At 37.8% G+C, this 17,804-nt stretch overlaps 5 protein-coding genes across 10 annotated transcripts; 2 read left to right on the top strand and 3 right to left on the bottom strand.

Moving 5' to 3' along the window:
* The first annotated feature begins 12 nt into the window (after positions 1-12).
* Saysd1 (SAYSVFN motif domain containing 1) lies at positions 13-1,397 on the top strand. 2 transcript variants are annotated; one of them, XM_043416835.1, is made up of 2 exons: positions 13-404; positions 779-1,397. In XM_043416835.1, the coding sequence occupies exons 1-2, from the start codon at positions 279-281 to the stop codon at positions 1,112-1,114; spliced, it is 462 nt and encodes a 153-aa protein (XP_043272770.1). In that variant the 5' UTR covers positions 13-278; the 3' UTR covers positions 1,115-1,397. The 2 variants fall into 2 exon arrangements, 1 of the variants encoding a protein (XP_043272770.1); XR_006260660.1 differs by having other exon boundaries at positions 263-404; positions 772-914.
* LOC122409340 (uncharacterized) lies at positions 1,369-3,836 on the bottom strand. Of its 2 annotated transcripts, XM_043416828.1 has the most exons (6): positions 3,427-3,827; positions 2,920-3,033; positions 2,699-2,826; positions 2,395-2,625; positions 2,126-2,310; positions 1,369-1,981 (listed from the first exon to the last, which is right to left on the bottom strand). In XM_043416828.1, exons 1-6 carry the CDS (start codon positions 3,432-3,434, stop codon positions 1,487-1,489), a joined length of 1,161 nt encoding a protein of 386 aa, XP_043272763.1. In that variant the 5' UTR covers positions 3,435-3,827; the 3' UTR covers positions 1,369-1,486. The 2 variants fall into 2 exon arrangements, with proteins under 2 accessions (XP_043272763.1, XP_043272762.1); XM_043416827.1 differs by having other exon boundaries at positions 2,920-3,836.
* A 2,089-nt stretch (positions 3,837-5,925) lies between these two features.
* LOC122408939 (uncharacterized) lies at positions 5,926-8,930 on the top strand. 2 transcript variants are annotated; one of them, XM_043416073.1, is made up of 4 exons: positions 5,926-6,638; positions 6,731-6,871; positions 7,089-7,166; positions 7,311-8,930. In XM_043416073.1, the coding sequence occupies exons 1-4, from the start codon at positions 6,462-6,464 to the stop codon at positions 8,103-8,105; spliced, it is 1,191 nt and encodes a 396-aa protein (XP_043272008.1). In that variant the 5' UTR covers positions 5,926-6,461; the 3' UTR covers positions 8,106-8,930. The 2 variants fall into 2 exon arrangements, with proteins under 2 accessions (XP_043272008.1, XP_043272007.1); XM_043416072.1 differs by having other exon boundaries at positions 5,941-6,638; positions 6,987-7,166.
* An 839-nt stretch (positions 8,931-9,769) lies between these two features.
* Positions 9,770-17,368, bottom strand: LOC122408938 (zinc finger protein with KRAB and SCAN domains 8-like). Of its 3 annotated transcripts, XM_043416071.1 has the most exons (5): positions 16,911-17,361; positions 16,572-16,837; positions 16,015-16,304; positions 10,664-11,501; positions 9,770-10,471 (listed from the first exon to the last, which is right to left on the bottom strand). In XM_043416071.1, the coding sequence occupies exons 2-4, from the start codon at positions 16,830-16,832 to the stop codon at positions 10,667-10,669; spliced, it is 1,386 nt and encodes a 461-aa protein (XP_043272006.1). In that variant the 5' UTR covers positions 16,833-16,837; positions 16,911-17,361; the 3' UTR covers positions 9,770-10,471; positions 10,664-10,666. The 3 variants fall into 3 exon arrangements, with proteins under 3 accessions (XP_043272006.1, XP_043272005.1, XP_043272004.1); XM_043416070.1 differs by lacking the exons at positions 9,770-10,471; positions 10,664-11,501 and adding an exon at positions 11,599-12,831 and having other exon boundaries at positions 16,911-17,341; XM_043416069.1 differs by lacking the exons at positions 9,770-10,471; positions 10,664-11,501 and adding an exon at positions 14,608-15,748 and having other exon boundaries at positions 16,911-17,368.
* On the bottom strand, positions 12,825-14,601 carry Paris (Parkin Interacting Substrate). The gene has a single exon (XM_043416074.1). The coding sequence runs from the start codon at positions 14,535-14,537 to the stop codon at positions 13,461-13,463; it is 1,077 nt and encodes a 358-aa protein (XP_043272009.1). The 5' UTR covers positions 14,538-14,601; the 3' UTR covers positions 12,825-13,460.
* Positions 17,369-17,804: the final 436 nt, after the last annotated feature.

The following is a 17,804-nucleotide window of genomic DNA, read 5'->3' as shown; positions in this document are numbered from 1 at the left end:
AGTGGCAAACGCCACCGTTGTGAAAACAATTGGTCAGGTGGGATTCAAGGTCACAGTAAAAAAACAGTTAACGAAGCATTGGAAATTGAAGAAAATACTTGTCATAAAGCGATAATAAATCTGATACTACGTCTCCACATGAATGAGAAAAAGAAAGACGAAAAAGAGCAGCCTGTTATGCGATTTTAATATAAAAAATAAATACGTGAAACGGCGGTATTCGTAAAACTGATGTAATCATCATTTTAGTAAAACTGTGTAATATGTGTCATTTTTAAATGGAGTCGAAACTCGAAGCTTACAGACTGAAAAAGCGTCGCCAAGCGATGATGGAGGGAGCAAAAAATTCTTTGAAAGGTGCATTAGCGTGGACCGAAAGAGCTGTTGACGTCAGACCCACGGAGGTAAACATTTTAACGTATTCTTATTTTTTTTCTACATCACATTTGGCCCAAAATTCGAAAAGTTTGAAAAATATTGTCCAAAATGATTTTGACAACAAAGCATTTTATTGTAACATCTCCATTCTCAAATCTACAAATTTGGAACCCAATAATGTTTCATTTCAACAAAGTTAACCCTTAAAGTGTACACTGGGTCGTTTTGGCCCCGTAAGCATATGAATGACGCAAGAAGTGTGCACTCAAAAGGTTAATCTTCATTTGTGTAAACTATCGGTATGTTCACAATTTGTTGTTGAGTGAATTTATGGTGCTTTTCCAATCTCAATTAAGTAATTATAGTACTTTAAAGTTAAGGATTGATTGAAAGATTACAGGACAAGGATGATCTCGAGAGTATATGCTCGGAAGAGAGCATAGATATAGCCCCGCCTGAGAATCCAATTCTCAAACAAGTGACTTACCTGCTGTATTTTCTCCTATGGGCGACAGTTTACGCGATAGCCATTCAGTATGAATTTGGTGCTGTCTACTTCATTATAACCGCATTGATATTCATATGGAAAAACACAAGATCGGGTCCTAAAAAACGAGGCGAAATCAGCGCTTACTCCGTCTTCAATCCCAACTGTGAAGCTATACAAGGATCGATAAATCCGGAACAATTCGAAAGAGAAATGGGCTATAGAGCTTTGAGCCACATATCCGGATGAATAAATAGCTCATTGGGAGAATAACCAATTTTACGATGACGCTTCTTGAATAATGAAGACAAGAGAAAGAAGGTTTCTCTGACCTTCTTCAGGTCTGATCGGAGAATAAATTTTTATGAATTCTTTGCTCGATTTTTGAAACGAACATTTAAAGTGAACCAAGGAATTATAATGCCTTTACAACGTCTAATTAATGCTAAGTTTTAGAAAGATAATTTAAGATTTTATGTAAATCAATGAAAGATGGCGATAAATTTCGATATATAGAAGCGCTCGAATCGAACAGGGGTTTTTATTTTCATTTTGTTTAACAATGAACTTCAACCGATGGAATATAATAAAGGATTTTTTGTATAATCCATTATTGGAACGTCACGAAAAGTCTTGTTGCAAAAGTTGGTTCGCAGTTCTGTAACACGAGGTCAATGCACGAAGATACTTGTTGATCATACTCGTTGATTCATTCATCAATTTTTCGAGCATTAGCAAATCACTTCTCGACCATGAATTTTCGTCGTTACAAATCAACAAACGTCGGACTTGTATAGACAAATCATTGGTCATACGAACTTTCAACGATAACGTGGTATCCATTTCATCGATTTTTCTATTCAATACCGCGATATTGCGGGTGTTTTTCTCAATTTCATCGACCGCGTTCGCTATGGTATCGCCCAAATTCTCGGAGGAATTAAAGGATTGGAGAACCGCAATAAGAAGCTTGTTATCTTCAATGGGATCCCACTTGAAAAGTATCATTTCCGATAATCGCCAGACACTCGTGCCGATTATTGCACATATAGCTCGACGATTGTCATTTTTCATTGAATTTGTACTGTTATCGTCGTTCGGTAAGTTTTCAGAGCTCTGAAATCAATGAATCCCCATTATAAAACGTTTTTTTTTTTTTTTTTCATATGAAAATACAAATATTTCAATAGCTTTCAGAAAACAACGGATCATCAACGTCATCGATGTTAATTGACGCGTCTGAAGATAAAAAAAATTTACCACGAAGTTTATAACTGCATTCGGTACATCGAGTCTCAAACGTGGACGAAATCCTGAACAAATGATTTCTCGACATGCTTCCGTTGAGGTTGGATCTTTGCCGTTTGGATTCCTGAATTCCTTTGCCGCTTGCATTATAATAGACCGAACAATGTCCGAACCGGTTGTAACAAAGTATCCGCTTTCTGTAATGGAAGACAAAAGAAAACATTCTCGTTTTTTTTTTCACATTGCGGTTGCCCGAAATTAATAATGAATCCGGTTCACACCTGATATTGACACTGCATCGAGCTCTATGTAAGAAACTACTTTGACACGCTCGTATTCATTGGCTAATAAGGTATGACGACAAGTATCGTTAGATCCGAGCGATATAATTAACTTGATCGTTCGACGGGGATTCCAGTCATAATCCTCTTTTAAGGACTTTAGGGCTTTTGACAATTGTACGATGATTGAGACTCCTGCTTCACCGGAACCCGATAACACCACGTGTCTATCTGTCGACACAGTTATTTCCGAGTTTATTTTACAACGTCATTATTCATTTAATCGAATGCTCTTCTGGCTCACCAGATTCATGTGAACCGCGAAGGATCGCCTCGATGCAGGATTCGTCGGTCTCGTCGATACGATTGAAATATTGGAGATCCCAAAGGTCATCTCTGATCCTTTGAAAGTCTTGCTCATCCGAAGGAGCGCTATTTCCACGAAAAATACAAATTTCACTTAAATTAACGAAATAAACAATAACGAAAAACATGAAATGGAAAGATTCATGGTCGGTACCGTACATGGAATAGTTTCTGGTGAACGAGCTTTCATGGATTTTTTCAACGAGAAATTCTCGAAGGTATTCGCTGTTCTCAAGTCCATTTCCGGCAAGCTGAAGTCTCGTTTTCTCGGCTCTTGAATCGACAGCGCGTCCAGCAGCGAAACGGCCGGTTAAAAAACCACACAGGAGACATAAAAAACCAACGGAAAATAAAAATGAGCAGCACATACGTTTTGTTACGAATTCGCTCGATTCGCTGAAACCCCGAGCCATTTGAAAACTCAACACTCGCTGCATCGCGTTGCTATATTTTCTCCAAAAGAAAAAGCACTTTTTTTTATTGGAAAATTAACGGATCAGAGACTCTCGATTCCACGGGATGATAATTAAATGCGTTGTTTTGTTAATATCAACTTTGTCACAGTAATGGAAATTCGATACGAATAAGATGCATCATTTTCAGGAAATATATATATATATATATATTTCCGAAAACAAAAAATTTCTCGAATTCACGGGTACATACAATCGCATTTAAAATGAATCATGACTCGACGACGCAACGTAATTAATCAACCAATCGCATCTTCCAAGTACCAGAAAGTATGAAAGATTGAGTAATCCAGCAGGTAAAGAAACAAAAAGCTTTTTGTATTTGAAAGTTTTTTTCGAAATACCGCGTTCAAACGCGCGTGTGGCGAGCGACTGATAAATTTGTCAGACAATTTCTGTCCCGTTTCCCACACTTTTGCTACCCTCCAGATCTCACAAAGACGTTCTAAGTTTATGCTTATTTTATCCCAGGACAGAGTGAGAGAGAGAGAGAGAGAGAGACCGAAAATATGTGCAATATGCGAACGAACACAGCATTTGTTTATGAATGTCGATTCCAACGCAAGCTCGTTTTCGAGGACACTCGGAATCCCTCGTAAACTATACGTATATTAATAACAATTAATAATTAGGCAACAAACATTTTTTTCTCTTTCACATCGGTACAAAAATTGCATGGTTGTTCCTGCTGTGCAACTATATATAATTCATGGCTGACCGGTCACCTAACCAAGCATATCTAAGCCTCGTCCAGGACTGTCGAAGATGAAAAAAGTAAAACAGTTTTTAAATTCGAAAAAAAATAGATTAAGCTATCCAATCGGTGCCCCCCCAACGAAGAGTCAACCTCGTACGAGTGGGAAGATAGAGTTCAAAATACTATATCTTTCCCACTCTTGCTGGCAATCATCGTATAAAGAACGGGCAGCAGAGTGGGGGCTGCCGCCAATTTACCCTGTGTGTGTGTGCGCTCGTTTTGAAAAAGTTATTACAAGAGTATTTGATTTGCTACAGTACTTTTCATTCATTTTGCTTAACAAGATTTTTTAGAGAAAAAGAAAGAAATAATAATTATTGATACCGTATGTAATTCGACGTTCCTATATATGTTCGATACCACGAACACCGATATAATATATGACGCTTTTTCCGGGTATTTATTTTGAAGCATAGAATGACGATGGAAGATATCCCAAAAATACGCAGAGAAAGAAAGAGAGGGAGAGAGGAGAGCAGAGAAATTTTATAAATACTTTACTGGTATATTATGTGCACGTCGGCAAGGTTGTTTAACTATATAGGAATATATATATACTACTCTCTTTCATTATATTCTCCAACGCACATTTTATATACTCATGTAGAGATCTCAAAATATATTACAGCATTCTTGTGGTTAGGTTTTTTTTTTAACGTGCAAGACGAAAATTTATAGGTTACACAGGATTGTAATACGATTGTTTTTTTTGCTCAACAACCTGGATCAGCATTCTGCGAAAGTTTATGCATGGCCAAGTCTCGTATTATACAGCAGGCGTTGAGCTGAGCAAGCTTTTTGACAGCGTTCCGTGTCCGTGTAAGGTCTCACGCGGAAGGTGTACTTACTGAGAAAGGAGCCATTTGAGATAAGGATGCGAGATTTGTGAGAAATGGAACTCTTACTCATCTCGAGTTCTCAAGGCCTAAATTCAATCTTTCCAAATGGAATACCTATTTTTCTATCACATTGAAGAGCTAAAAATAAATGCAGCCACCGATGGTCAAGACACGTTGAGCGACATCGAACATATAAAATATAAAAGACGTTTTTATAGTAATCGTTTGCAACGTTGGAGTCCAACGAAATAATCTAAAAAAAATCTCGAATAATTCCAGTAAATCAACAATTTCGTTCTTTGCCGAATTCGCAATTTATTAGTTTTTCAACCTACACCGATGCTTCGTGAAATAAAAAGATGGTGAATTACAAATGTTTTTTTTCCTCCATTTCGTTAGACTCTAACGTTGTAAACTAAAACGTATGTTGCTTTTTAGAAGGCAGACTCTGGAATATGGTAAAGGAAGATTTTATATATACGTGATGAGATGAGTATGCCTCAAAATGTTAAAAATAATTGGAAAAAATGGTAAAATACGAATTGGCAGCGTCGCAGTAGTGTGCTATATGAAAGTCTCGAAGAAATTTATCCCGCAAGCCAAAACTCAAGTTCGATCGTTCTCTCTCAATTTTTTTTATTATAGCTTTTCCTTCCCCTAACTATATAACGTCGACCCATGGATAGATGGGAAATAGAAAGTTTTCCATTAAATATAATTAGCAAAGGCCAACCGCATATAAAAATGGTTAAGGCCCGTTTGAATATTATTCGAACGAGACCTGCTGCTATATGTTGTATATTTACTAGGAACAAGAAAAAATTAATATATATATATATATATATATATATGATTGACTTTGAATCAAACGTAGTAAATTGCGTAGAAAAAAAATAGAGTGTCAAAACTTATATTTACGTATAGAATATTCTCTTACTAACGTGATAATCCATCTTATATATAGAATGAGAAGAAAAAGTAAACTGTCGATAAGGAATATACGAGCTATATATATATATAGCTCGTATATATGCCTGATCGGTATGTCTTAAAAGCACTGTAGCACACGGCATTGTTTGAACGGGAAACAGTTTCAACAGTCTGAATATTCAACATTTCTTTCAACTCGTTCCATATACATGTGCAATATATCGAACGCTCGATGAAGGACAAAGTCTCATAGAACTTCGAAGAGACGCGAAGAATTTGAGTGCTTCGGTCCTAATCCTAATGTAAACATTGTAAACACTAAACACAAAGGAAAGAAGTAGGGATGAACAACCGGCAACCGGACCATAACACAGCAGTGTAGCGTGTAGCGTGGCGAATGGCGACACTGTCTTGAAACGTCTAAAATCTAAAATCTTTCTAGTACACATTTTTATGTATTTTCCATTTCGGATTTCGGATTCGGGCTTTGACTTTGCCTCGTTATAATAGAGTTCCAACATCTGAGAGTCCAAGATTTTTGTGTAAATCCATCACCATAAATCGATATCGCTCTCAAGTCGCCTTTGCGGTATTGTTAGCATTCGTGATTCTTTCGCGCACGGAAGAAATAGCCGAGTTTCATTTGCAATAAAAATACACCCGGCATATTTCGAGTATCGATATTTTTTTAAAACGAAAAAAATGGTTTTGTCAACGGACAAAGATGATTACGTAACGTGTCCTTTGGACAAGGCACATCGTATTCTGAAAAGCCGACTGCAATTTCACATGGTACGATGTTTAAGAAATCACACTCTCGTGACAAAGATACGATGTCCGTGGAATCCTCTCCACTTCGTCGAGCGATGCGAATATTTGGTTCGTATTTATAATTATTCGGTCAATATTACTTTTATTTGTCCCCAAACGTTCATATTGTATCAAGATTTTATTCTTCCTTTGATATTTAGGACCATTTGACCAACAAATGCACAGACTTGGCAAATGTGATGGGTTCAAGAATTGTTACAGAAGAGCATGTAGATGTGGCATCGATACCTGTTGGTACAGCCAACAGAATGCCGAATTCAAATACCGAAGATTGGGACGCAGTATGTATTCATGTTCTGTCATTTATATATCATTGATGTAAATCGATGATGACTGGCTCTATAAATCCTGTTGAGATGAAAAGTATTTGGTGTTTAAAACCTTTTTATTTATCAGGAGCCATTCGTGGCGACCTATGACCCGCTAAAACGAATCAACGATCAACCCATTTTACGAAGTAGCATAGGCTTATCCAAGGCTAAGAAAAAACAATTTAAGCTTCAGGAACGCAGAAGACATCAGCGGCTGGAGGAAATGCTACCGATACAAAATAATACAGCTGCCAGATTCGTTGAGGTATGTACTTTTGCTTTGTGCAATCTATTACAATCCGTAACAAAATATTCAATCTCCTATTTTATCAAAATATAAATGTTTTGAAGCAAGTAGAGTTCAAAATTTTTCCTCGCACCGAAGGTCATTTTATGTTGCGAATTTCAGGAAGTCAACGCAGTTCAACCACCTCGGACTCCTTACAGTCAACCAATCGCAATGTCTGCCACCGCTTCAATAGCCAAAAAACTTAATTCCAGCAAAATTTCTGAGAATTTTGAAAAAGGCTTAAATCAGCCAGAAACATTGAGACAGCCGCATGGATTAAGTCCAGGGCTGTTTTACAAAGTGGATAAGAAAAATGCATCCATGGGGGATAAGAAGACGACAACTCTGTGTACTAGTCAATCTGACACTCTTCCTGACGATGATACGAAAACCTGCGTATCGGACACGGGCTCTCAAAGTCCCAAAATAGAAGCAATTCAAGGGGCTATAAAAAAATCTACTAAAACACCAGAAACGCATTTCGCTTCTGTCTTGTCTGAAATGATCGAAAAATCAGACGACGAGTCTATCAAAATCAAAGAAATCGTTTTACAAGATGAAGCTGCTTGTTTGCCGCCGGAAATTATAATATCACCTGAAGATGATGTTGAAAAGCTCGCCGAAGAATTGGCAAATCTTGAGACAATGGAGAGAGAAATTAAGGAGAAAAGAGCCAAAGTTCTACAAATAATGTCGAAAGATTCTTATGAGTATGATGATGAAACCACGAAGGAGAATAATCCAGGCAACTGTAACCAACAGAATGATTTGAATAAAATCAATCGGAAATGCGCGGCAGGATTTGGCAACTTGTTACAGGAGGAAAATCTGCCGAAGTCCGGATTCGGGCGTGGTGTTCCTTTGAATTTGGCAGCTTTTGAAAATTTTAAACTAAACGGGAATACCGAAAACTAGCGTGTATCCGCCAATGCAGTCGATTCTATTGTTCAGAATGCTAATCGGTTCGGACAATAAGAGTTTTGCTCACTGGTCATGGTTTTTGACAACTTTTTTTTCGCATTTCCATCATTCTTTCGATTTTTTCATTGCAAGTAATTTCGTATATAAAAAATTTTCTTGGAAAATGATTTTTGTAACCGGTATCTGAAAACATTTATAAATTTAAATAAGTTGAAATATCAATTCGGATTCGGAAGAATGATTGTATCAGAGCTATTTTTCATGTAAGATCGCGTGAATAGTATAAGCTTGAGTAGTTTCACTGGAAAATCAGTTTCTTTTTAGTAAGACCTCGCAGTTGAAAAAAGAACTTGAGAATAATTTTCGTTACCGATACGTAGAATTCAAAAAATAATTTAAAAAAGCGGGTTACTTTGATTCCATGAGAATTCTGTAAAAAAAAATGTATCACTAGTTTCAGTCACAAAAATTAAGTTTTTTTTTATTTTATAGAAACTATTTGAGTTATGGCGAAAGTTCCTTTTCCTAATATTCTAGGCTATGTGCTAACTAAAGCTGTAACCAAATATCAAGGTGTTTCTATATTTCTCAGCAATTTGCCATATTTATGAATGACAAACGTTCATAGGTTTACAAACCAAGTACTTTTTTTTGTAGGCTTAAACGTATTTCTAATGATTTACTTGTGAATAATTATTTCAGTTTAATTCCAATGTAGTTTCATTTAATTTTATCCAATGTAGAAACCATTATAATTTTGTGAATTTACGACGGTATTGTATATCTATAATAATAAATATAAACTACGTCATCCTTGAAGTTTGTATTCAAAATATTTTTATAATAGCTATGGTTGCTCCCACAAATCCTCCCAATCCCTTACGAATTATTGAATTTTTCGAAACAATGATATTCAGAGCAGATTTCTACGAAGAAAGAACCATTAAATATATCTTTTTGCCGACCGAGTAAAATATAAGACTTTATTATTATTGAAAGAGTTGCGTTTAGTAAACAGTCGTCCATTGTTTACACGTCGCAGAAAGGTTAATAAGACGTTGGAAGAATAAAATATAAGAAAGTATACAGAGAAAGTAGTCCGTCGTTGAAGAGAAAGATCAAGCAGCTCGATCGTCCTATATAGTCTAATTTTTCCCATTCCACATTTTCACCGTTTCACTCTTCGAGTGCACAGGCGATATTTGTTTGAAATTGCAGCGTGATTTTAAAGTAAGTCGATCGAAAATTAACAAATATATTTATTGATATTTGTATAGATATACGTCTATGTATAATATGTATATGTCGTTTAAACGCTGCAGTGTATATGTGCGTACGGAAATCTACGGAATCGTTGTTCATTATTGGGAAAAAAACATGGAAATGAAGAAAAGCCAAAAGGGCTCGGGTCAATATTTAAACGTGACTGTTTCACCGGTTGAATCTCCTCGAAGCGGATTGTTAGAGGATCCAGTTGTCGTATGTCCGTTGGATAAATCGCATAGTATGCAATTAAGTGAATTTCAGTGTCACCTTGAAAGATGCCTTATCGGCGATTTGTTGGAAAAAACGTGCCCTAAAAATCCTCTCCATACTCTTGACGAGTCTTCTTATGACGTACGTATATATATATACTAATTTACTTTGCACTGCTAGTATACGGAGTTTGTTTTTTTCTTTTATTAAAAATCAATTATATATACGCGCATATGCGTTGTTTAACGGTAAACGTTATTCGATACGATACAACACGTCAAAAAATGATTCTCGAAATGAGAAAAGCCTTGATTTATAATATGAAAGTGATCGATTTCTATAAAACAATAATTATCGTGGTGTACGTGACCTTACCTTATTTTTTTTTCTGTTATTATTACCAGGAACACGTTAAAAATTGCCGAAGCGTACCAACGGAAAACGAATCTGGAGATCAACCTTTGGAAAGTTAGACGAGTCAAAAGTTTCATTTTTAGAATTTATCCAAATTGATTATTACACATGTCAAATAAGATGATTATTATTTTTATAGAAAGCTTTTCGACTAATAAATATGACAATTGGTGTTGAGTTTGCCATAGTTACGCGTTCAGTCTCATTTTTTTATATACTTTTGATACAGAAGGAGCTGGATGAATGTTGAAAAAAAAAAAACTAACGACCATTTATATTTATATGCTATTAAAGAATAATGTATGACGAATGAGATAAAAAATTTTAAATCTGTTCAGCCGTTGCTCAAATAAATTAACGGGAAATTATTATTATTGCGAGATGGATGCGGTGGAAAATATCAATAAATTGGCATTGGTATGAAATTCACTGACAAACAGGAGATCTGGACGATTGAAAAGTTTGAAGAATAGTATATTACGACCCTAGGCCCGAAAGTTGGATTTCCTGGCATGTGCTATATGAAGGCCGAGGCGAAGCCGAGGCCTTCATGTCGCACATGCCAGGGCATCTAACATTTGGGCCGTGGGTTGTATACTATTTTTCTTGATCCCGTAGCCGAAAGTACGTTCAATAATTACTAGCAATTGCGAGACAAGAAAAAGTTATTTGTGTTTGGATCTCTCGTGAGTGGACAAGTAGCGTTTTTGCCCAAAGCTGATACCACATTTTTCACACGTGTAAGGTTTTGTGGTTTCATGAGTACGTTTGTGTCTGGTGAGTTGATTTTTGACGCCAAAAGCTTTGCCACAAACGTCGCAAACATGTTTTTTTTCGCCCGTATGAATGGTCACGTGCCCGATCAATTGCTGTTTCCATCTGAAGGATTTTTGACAATATTTACACTGATATGGATAATTTTGGGTGTGAGTTCTACTATGTATATACAGAGAGGATTTAGTGGCAAAAGTTTTACCGCAAGAATGACAAATATAGGGTCGTTCACCCGTATGGATTGAACGACGATGATCTTCCATCGCGGATTTCATAGCGAATGATCTTCCGCAAATGTCACACGAATGATTTTTTACACCACCGTGAAGGTATTTAAGATGATAATATAGACAACCATTCTGAGTGAATTGTTTACCGCATATGTGGCACGTGAAATATTTCAACCCGGTGTGCAGTTTCAGATGAGATTTTAGACTGCTTCGAAGGAGAAATTTTTTCCCGCATAGGTCACAAATATAGGCATCGTTTGAGATTTTTTTCTTTCTGACAATCTTTTTATCTACATCTTTCGTTCTTTCTTCATTTTCACCGAAACATTCGCCGGCAGTTTCCTCGATAATCAGCGTTTCCGAACTTTCTGATATCGTCCTCTTTTTTCTTCCGTTCTCATCATTATTCTCATGAAATTTGTCAATAATATTTTCGCTCATCGTAATTTTAACAGCTTTTTCTCTCCTTCTTTTCTTTGCCCCTATTTTCTTCAACCTAAAAACGATAAAAAAAATGTGATGAAACATTAAAATAAAATTTGAGATTGGGCATGGTAAAAACATGTCGGTTGATATTTAAAAAAAAAAGCCTCTTCGCGTTCAAATGATTTATTTTTTCAAAGAATGCACCATCCTTCCACAAAAGAGGCAAACGCGCAAAACGTTACATGGATGTTGAACTAAAAATAAAGATGAATACGCGCGGATAAAATGTCTGCTAAAAAAATCATTCAATGTAGTACTACGTCGGGAGCGTAGTTATATACCCTCCGCAAGTCGAAAAATCACCGTACGGAAAAAAAAAAGAAAAGAAAAACAGAGACACGCGCACACAAAACGTCGCCGCATAACAGAGTCAATATATATGTGTGTCTAGAATCGCGCGGCAGCGACTCTCATCTCATTCACCGGGATGATGAATCTGCGTGTGTACTCTTAGATATCTTTTTTGTCGGAACTTTGAGGGGCAATACGGACAAACGAAGATTTCGTCCACACTGTGAACTCGGCAGTGTCTCAAGAAATTTCTCTTGACGGCGAAACTTTTGCCGCACGTTTCACAAATATAAGAGGTGCTTTCTCCATGCTTTCTCAAATGTTCCGTCAAGCACTTTTTCGTGAGATATCTTTCGTCGCACTTGGTGCAAACGTAAGGTTTACGATCCTCGTGTATACGTTGATGAGCGTACATTGAATTCGCGGTACGAAATTTTTTATCGCAGTATTCACACTGGTAGGGCGATTCTTTGGTGTGCGAGCGTCGATGATTCTCCAGTGCCGATTCCGACGCAAGGTTGCGCTCGCAAAAGTCGCACATGAACAGTTTCAAGCCAGCGTGAACATTTATCTGATGAGTGCGAAGATTCAACAACGAGTTATACGTTTTGCCACAAAATTCGCACATGTACGAAGTCTTTGTCTTTGGAGATTCGAACGTTGTTACGCGTTCGGGAACTGATGAATCGTCATCGTCTTCCATCGATGTTGGCGCATCTTTACAAATTTTTGTTTTCGCAAAAATTTCGCTCGATGAATGCAACAAGTTATCCGATTTCTCATTATTTATTGCTTCATGCTCGCGTTCGTGATCCCGGATGTGCTCGTAAAATATCTCCTCCGGTCCTCGAAACAAATTTTCACAACAGTGACAATAATAAACGTGATCGTCGTCGTGTTCGATCCTCAAGTGTTCGACAAGTTGAGGTATTTCGGAGAAACTTTTATCGCATTTATCACACCGCGTGCTTTCCACCGGACCATCGTTGCTCTCATCGATCCTCTTTATCAGGGTATCATCCTTTTTTACGTAAAATTCTATGTGGGACCTGTGAACACAAATACAATTCCTCTGTCATCGTAAATCATCGAAAAAGATATCGTTGAATCTGTGCATCGATTGATGCACATTATGCGTTACGACGAAAATTTTCTTGTAATATTCTTCGCTCGTTTTTTTTCTTTTTCTTTTTCTTTTTCTTTCATCAACATTCTAATAAACTCTTTTTCCTCGACTCAAATTCGTCAGGCTATTCACGCGCACTCGTTCAGTCGTTTCGGTCATTCAGACATGTCGCAATATCCGCAAACATACGCTTTCTCATTTATATGAGTTTGTGCATAAAGTTTCAAACAGCCATCAGCGATTCGAAAAATTTTCTCACAAGTTTCGCAACGGGGTACGATTTAATTTCAGTGTATACGAGAGCTCGCGCTTTTTCAGATCTCGTTTTCGTCCGAAAGAGTGATTGTGCAAATTCCGCACTTATGCGTGTAATTTTACGTTTAAATATTTTTTCCGTGAGACACTCGTTGCTAAACGACGATCGCGCAAAGATCACACCGAAAATATTTGTCTCCGCGGTATATACAACATTTAGATATCGATTGAGGAGCACTTTGAAATCTTCCTTCGCCCTGATCGACCCAAAAAATGTTTCCCACGATGTTGTTTACTTCACTGATTTTTGGAATTTCTTCTGGACTCGTGGTTGATTCTTCTGTGATTGACGAGATACCGCTTCTGTCGAAAGTCCATATCGCAGTCGGTACATCGCCAAGGTTTTTCATCCGAATGTACCAGGCGATGACGTTTGAGGTCATACTTGATGCGAAAAGAACGATCACATATATCGCATGTATGAGGCCTCTCACCGGTGTGTTTCGTAAGATGTAGAACGAGGGATGGTCTGGTACGAAAGGCCTGATTGCAATAATTACATTTGAACGGAAAAAAGTCCGTGTGTGTACGATTATGAACAAATAGCGAGGCTTTTTGCTTGAAAGTTTTGCCGCATACGTTGCAAACGAAGGGACGCTCGCCGGTGTGGATACGTCGATGATCCTCGACGTTGCGTTTCGTCGAGAACATCCGAGAACAGATGTCACAGGAAAATTTTTTAATTCCTGCGTGAGTCTCTTGCAAATGACGAGCCAAGCCCTGATTAACGCGAAATTGTTTGCCACACAAGTGACAAGTGTATGGTCTCTCGCCCGTATGGATTCTCATATGCCCCGCGAACGTATAAAGAGAAAATAGATTTTTGCCACACTCGTTGCAATGATAATAGACACGACCGTTTGCTTCCATTCTCGCCTTAACCACTATTTCCTCCGGCACGTCGCCATATTTTTTTCTTTTTTTATTCTTCTCCGCAGTTTCTTCGTGGTTCTGACGTAAGTGAAGTTTTATTAATTTTTTTTCCCCCGTTGTATAATCGCAGAAATAGCATCGATAGCTCGAACTTTTATCAGTAATTCCGGAGCCCCGAGACGAATTCAAAGTTTCCGCAATCATGAGTGATTCAATAATTTCCGTATCATCACTTTCCTTGCGTCTTGCATCTTCTTTTTCGTTTCTTATGCGACAATTAACTCGATGTCTGCTCAGATTAATTTCTCTCTTAAATACTCTTGCACATTTGTCACACGATAGCGTACCAATACTGTGCGTATTTGGTGCATTTTTTTTACCGACACCGATGGATCGATCGTTACCGATTATTGAGGGCTCTTGCAAAATCCCGGGAGTCATCGTCTTCTTCTTATCTCTTTTCAATAATTTCTTGAAACTCGGGTCTCTCGTCGTTTCGTCGAATCTGGAAAAAAGAAACAATAGCCAGATTTTTTTTTAGTCATCTCCGGACGTCGATATGCATTTTTTTCGTTTTTTTTTTTTTATCATTCTTCCTACGCCGAGTATCCAAACGAATGTTTCAATCGTTCGAAGAGTGCTGCGGATGTCTTGATTTAATGTGATTATTGAGGTAACGATTTTGTCGAAAGCTCAAACCGCATTTGGCGCAAACATATGGTTTCTCATTGGAATGAGTTAACTTGTGTCTGGCGACTTCCGTCTTAACGCGAAATCTCCGTAAACACACGTCGCAGCTATAATTTTTCTCACCCGTGTGAGTTGAAAGATGCACGAGCATTTCCTGCCGTCGACGAAACTTTTTGTCACAATGAACACAAGGATATGGATAGTCGTCAGTGTGGAGTTTACTGTGTATGTAAAGAGAAGCTCGGGATTTGAAGGACTTGACACAATGGTCGCAGTTGTAAGGTCTCTCCCCGGTGTGAATTCTCCGATGATCGTCGCGCGTTGCTTTCGAGGAAAACCTATTGAAGCATATATCGCAAGTAAAATTTTTCAATTTTGCGTGGACGTCTTTGACGTGTCGCGATAGACCACCGGAATCCCGAAATTGTTTGCCGCACACGTGACAAGTAAATGGTCTTTCGTCACGATGAATACGTTGATGACGGATCAGTGAGTCTTTGACACGAAAAATTTTTGAGCATTCGTTACATCTGTACAGTTTCTTCGAGTTGGACAAGCATTGGTGCTCCGTCACGTGATTTTTCAATTCATCGCTATCCTGCGGTTCTTTGGAACAAACTGTACAATTTATTTCAGCGGAGTTCGACTCGTTTTCATGGGACTCTGAGTTTCTCGAAAGTTCCCCTTTTTCCTTCGCGTCATCGACATGTTTTATCGAACTCGATCGATTTCTCGGGAGAATTCTTTTTTTCGCATCTTCACCCGCATTATTCAAACTCTCAGGCTCCGATAATTCTACATTCGTCACGAAAGATTTTTCTTTGTTGCAATCCTCTTGCCATATGAAATTATCTTTCGGATCAAATGTTTCTTTACCAACTTCATTTTTAATCCTCCTTGAATTTCGACATATATGTTGCTTGTCAAGGAATACTGAAAATGTCTCCGCCGCACTATCGGACCTGCAAAACATTCAAAGCTTCACTCGGGTCTTCTCTTTCTTCCTTGCTTTATATGGCGTCCAATTTTCAGATTTTTCCCGCTCCTGGATTATCCTTTCAAGGTTTTTCAAGCGATTGTTTTGTTTTTTTGGCCGTTTCTTGTCAGGCTCGTCTTTGGAAATAAGAATCGGTGCAGAAATATTTTGGATTCTTGGTTCGCTCAGCCAAAATTTTCGACTTCTTTCGAGAACTTGTCAACATTCGATAGAAAAAAAAATATACTCTACCTCGATGTCGATTCTTCTTCGACGATACTTTGTTCCAGCTCCTCTTCCTGTTGATCCATCATACATAATTCTTGTTTAGTAAGGGGCATAGATCCAAGATCATCGACGAGTTCTTTGCTTGAATTTTCACTGCATTTCATATTGTTCTGTTCTTTGTAGCTGTGATCAGATTGCATCTGCAAAAGTTGTCTTTGCGCGTTCACGCAACCTTCGAGCAATTCATGCCAGGCAAGAATCGTTGCGGCACAGTGATAACATAATTGTACCGGTAGAGTATCAGTTTTTGCAACCTAGAACATCAAACAATGATAAAAATGTTATAGTTGTACCGAGTTGAAAAAACTAATCAATATTACTCGTTTGATAGAAGAAATGTTGAAATATTTGTTATTTTGCATTGGTCATTTCGTTTCAACTTGAGGTAGTTGCTTTTAATTTTGCTTTTGTTGTCCTAATATGCTATATTTCAAATATATATGATATTTTTATGAGCTGAAAATATTCTTGAACTGTATAATTATTATCAACACATAATGTGAAATCTTTATGATAGTTACCCGAATTGGTAGATATTTGTGAATTTTATCAGATAAATCATGCTGCGCTCCTTCAGCCTCAAATATCGGAATGATATGATCGTTGGAATTGGCACAAACTCTGCAAATATCCGACCAGCTGGACAATTTTTCCATTGCCTGTCTATGTTCCACATTCACGAAGACTTCACTCTCCTCTTTTTGGTATGTTTCAAGATTTTGGTCATCATCATTACTATCTACTTCGGAATGATCGAAAATGACGATTTCCTCCGACTCCATTTTATCTAGTACGGATTAAGTGAGGTTACAATTGATATCGTAGATTTAAAATATACTCGTAACCATTCTTTTACTCACATTATCAAGTTTTCTATTACTGCTGGGTTGATCAATTACTTATTAACAGTAACTCCCATACATCTGTTTGGATATAAATTATAGTCTAAGGCAAAATGCAATTTGGTATGATATGTACCGAAACTGATTGATCAAGCAATTTGCACTGGTTCGAACTCCAAAAATATCCAGAATTTTATCGAAGCAACGATATTCCAATGAATTCCTTCTGATATTCATTAAAAAAATGGATTTGTTTGATACTATATGTACGCACAAACGTTAAGTTAATACGGAAACGACTACTATTGTTATGCTTGTTGAATAGCAGGTCAGAGAGTGTATCAGAGTTTATAGTTCGTAAATAAACCACCTAGCGCGAAGATCAGCTTTCGGCTTCACCACGAGACTCCATTGGCGGGCGAGGCGAGTATCTGTGGGTGCGTTTGATTCGGACAATAGACCGCTAGTGCCGCGTTCGAAGTTTTATAAGCGGGTAATGGTCTCTGCACACTGCGTGCGATGAGCGATGAGCGCAATGAGCGACGAGCGATAGCCCAATGAGAGCTCTGCTTTCTGGCCGTCGTCCGGAAAATCGGAGCTCTCATTGGCTATCGCTCGTCGCTCATCGCTCATCGCGCGCAGCAATGTGCAGAGGCCATAAGAGTTGTTGTTTTTTTTTCTCTATAGGGATGGTGCAGCAAAGGTGTGTTCCACTTATCGCCCAAAACGCCCAAAATGCCCCAATATCCTATCCCAGTAGCCGTCGTCTGGGCGTTACGGGCGATAAGTGGAACGCACCTCAAGTACACTACCGTGCCACTAGTGATGAAAAGTGAAAGCTTTTGGGGGTCTTTTATCATTATTGTATTATTATTTATATAATACATTATTATGATGATTATATTTCCATCA

The sequence above is a fragment of the Venturia canescens genome, chromosome 4 (genome assembly GCF_019457755.1).
Source record: "Venturia canescens isolate UGA chromosome 4, ASM1945775v1, whole genome shotgun sequence".
Classification (NCBI taxonomy): Eukaryota; Metazoa; Arthropoda; class Insecta; order Hymenoptera; family Ichneumonidae; genus Venturia; species Venturia canescens.
Note: the sequence above shows the minus strand (reverse complement) of the source record. Positions and strands in the feature narration are given on the sequence as shown.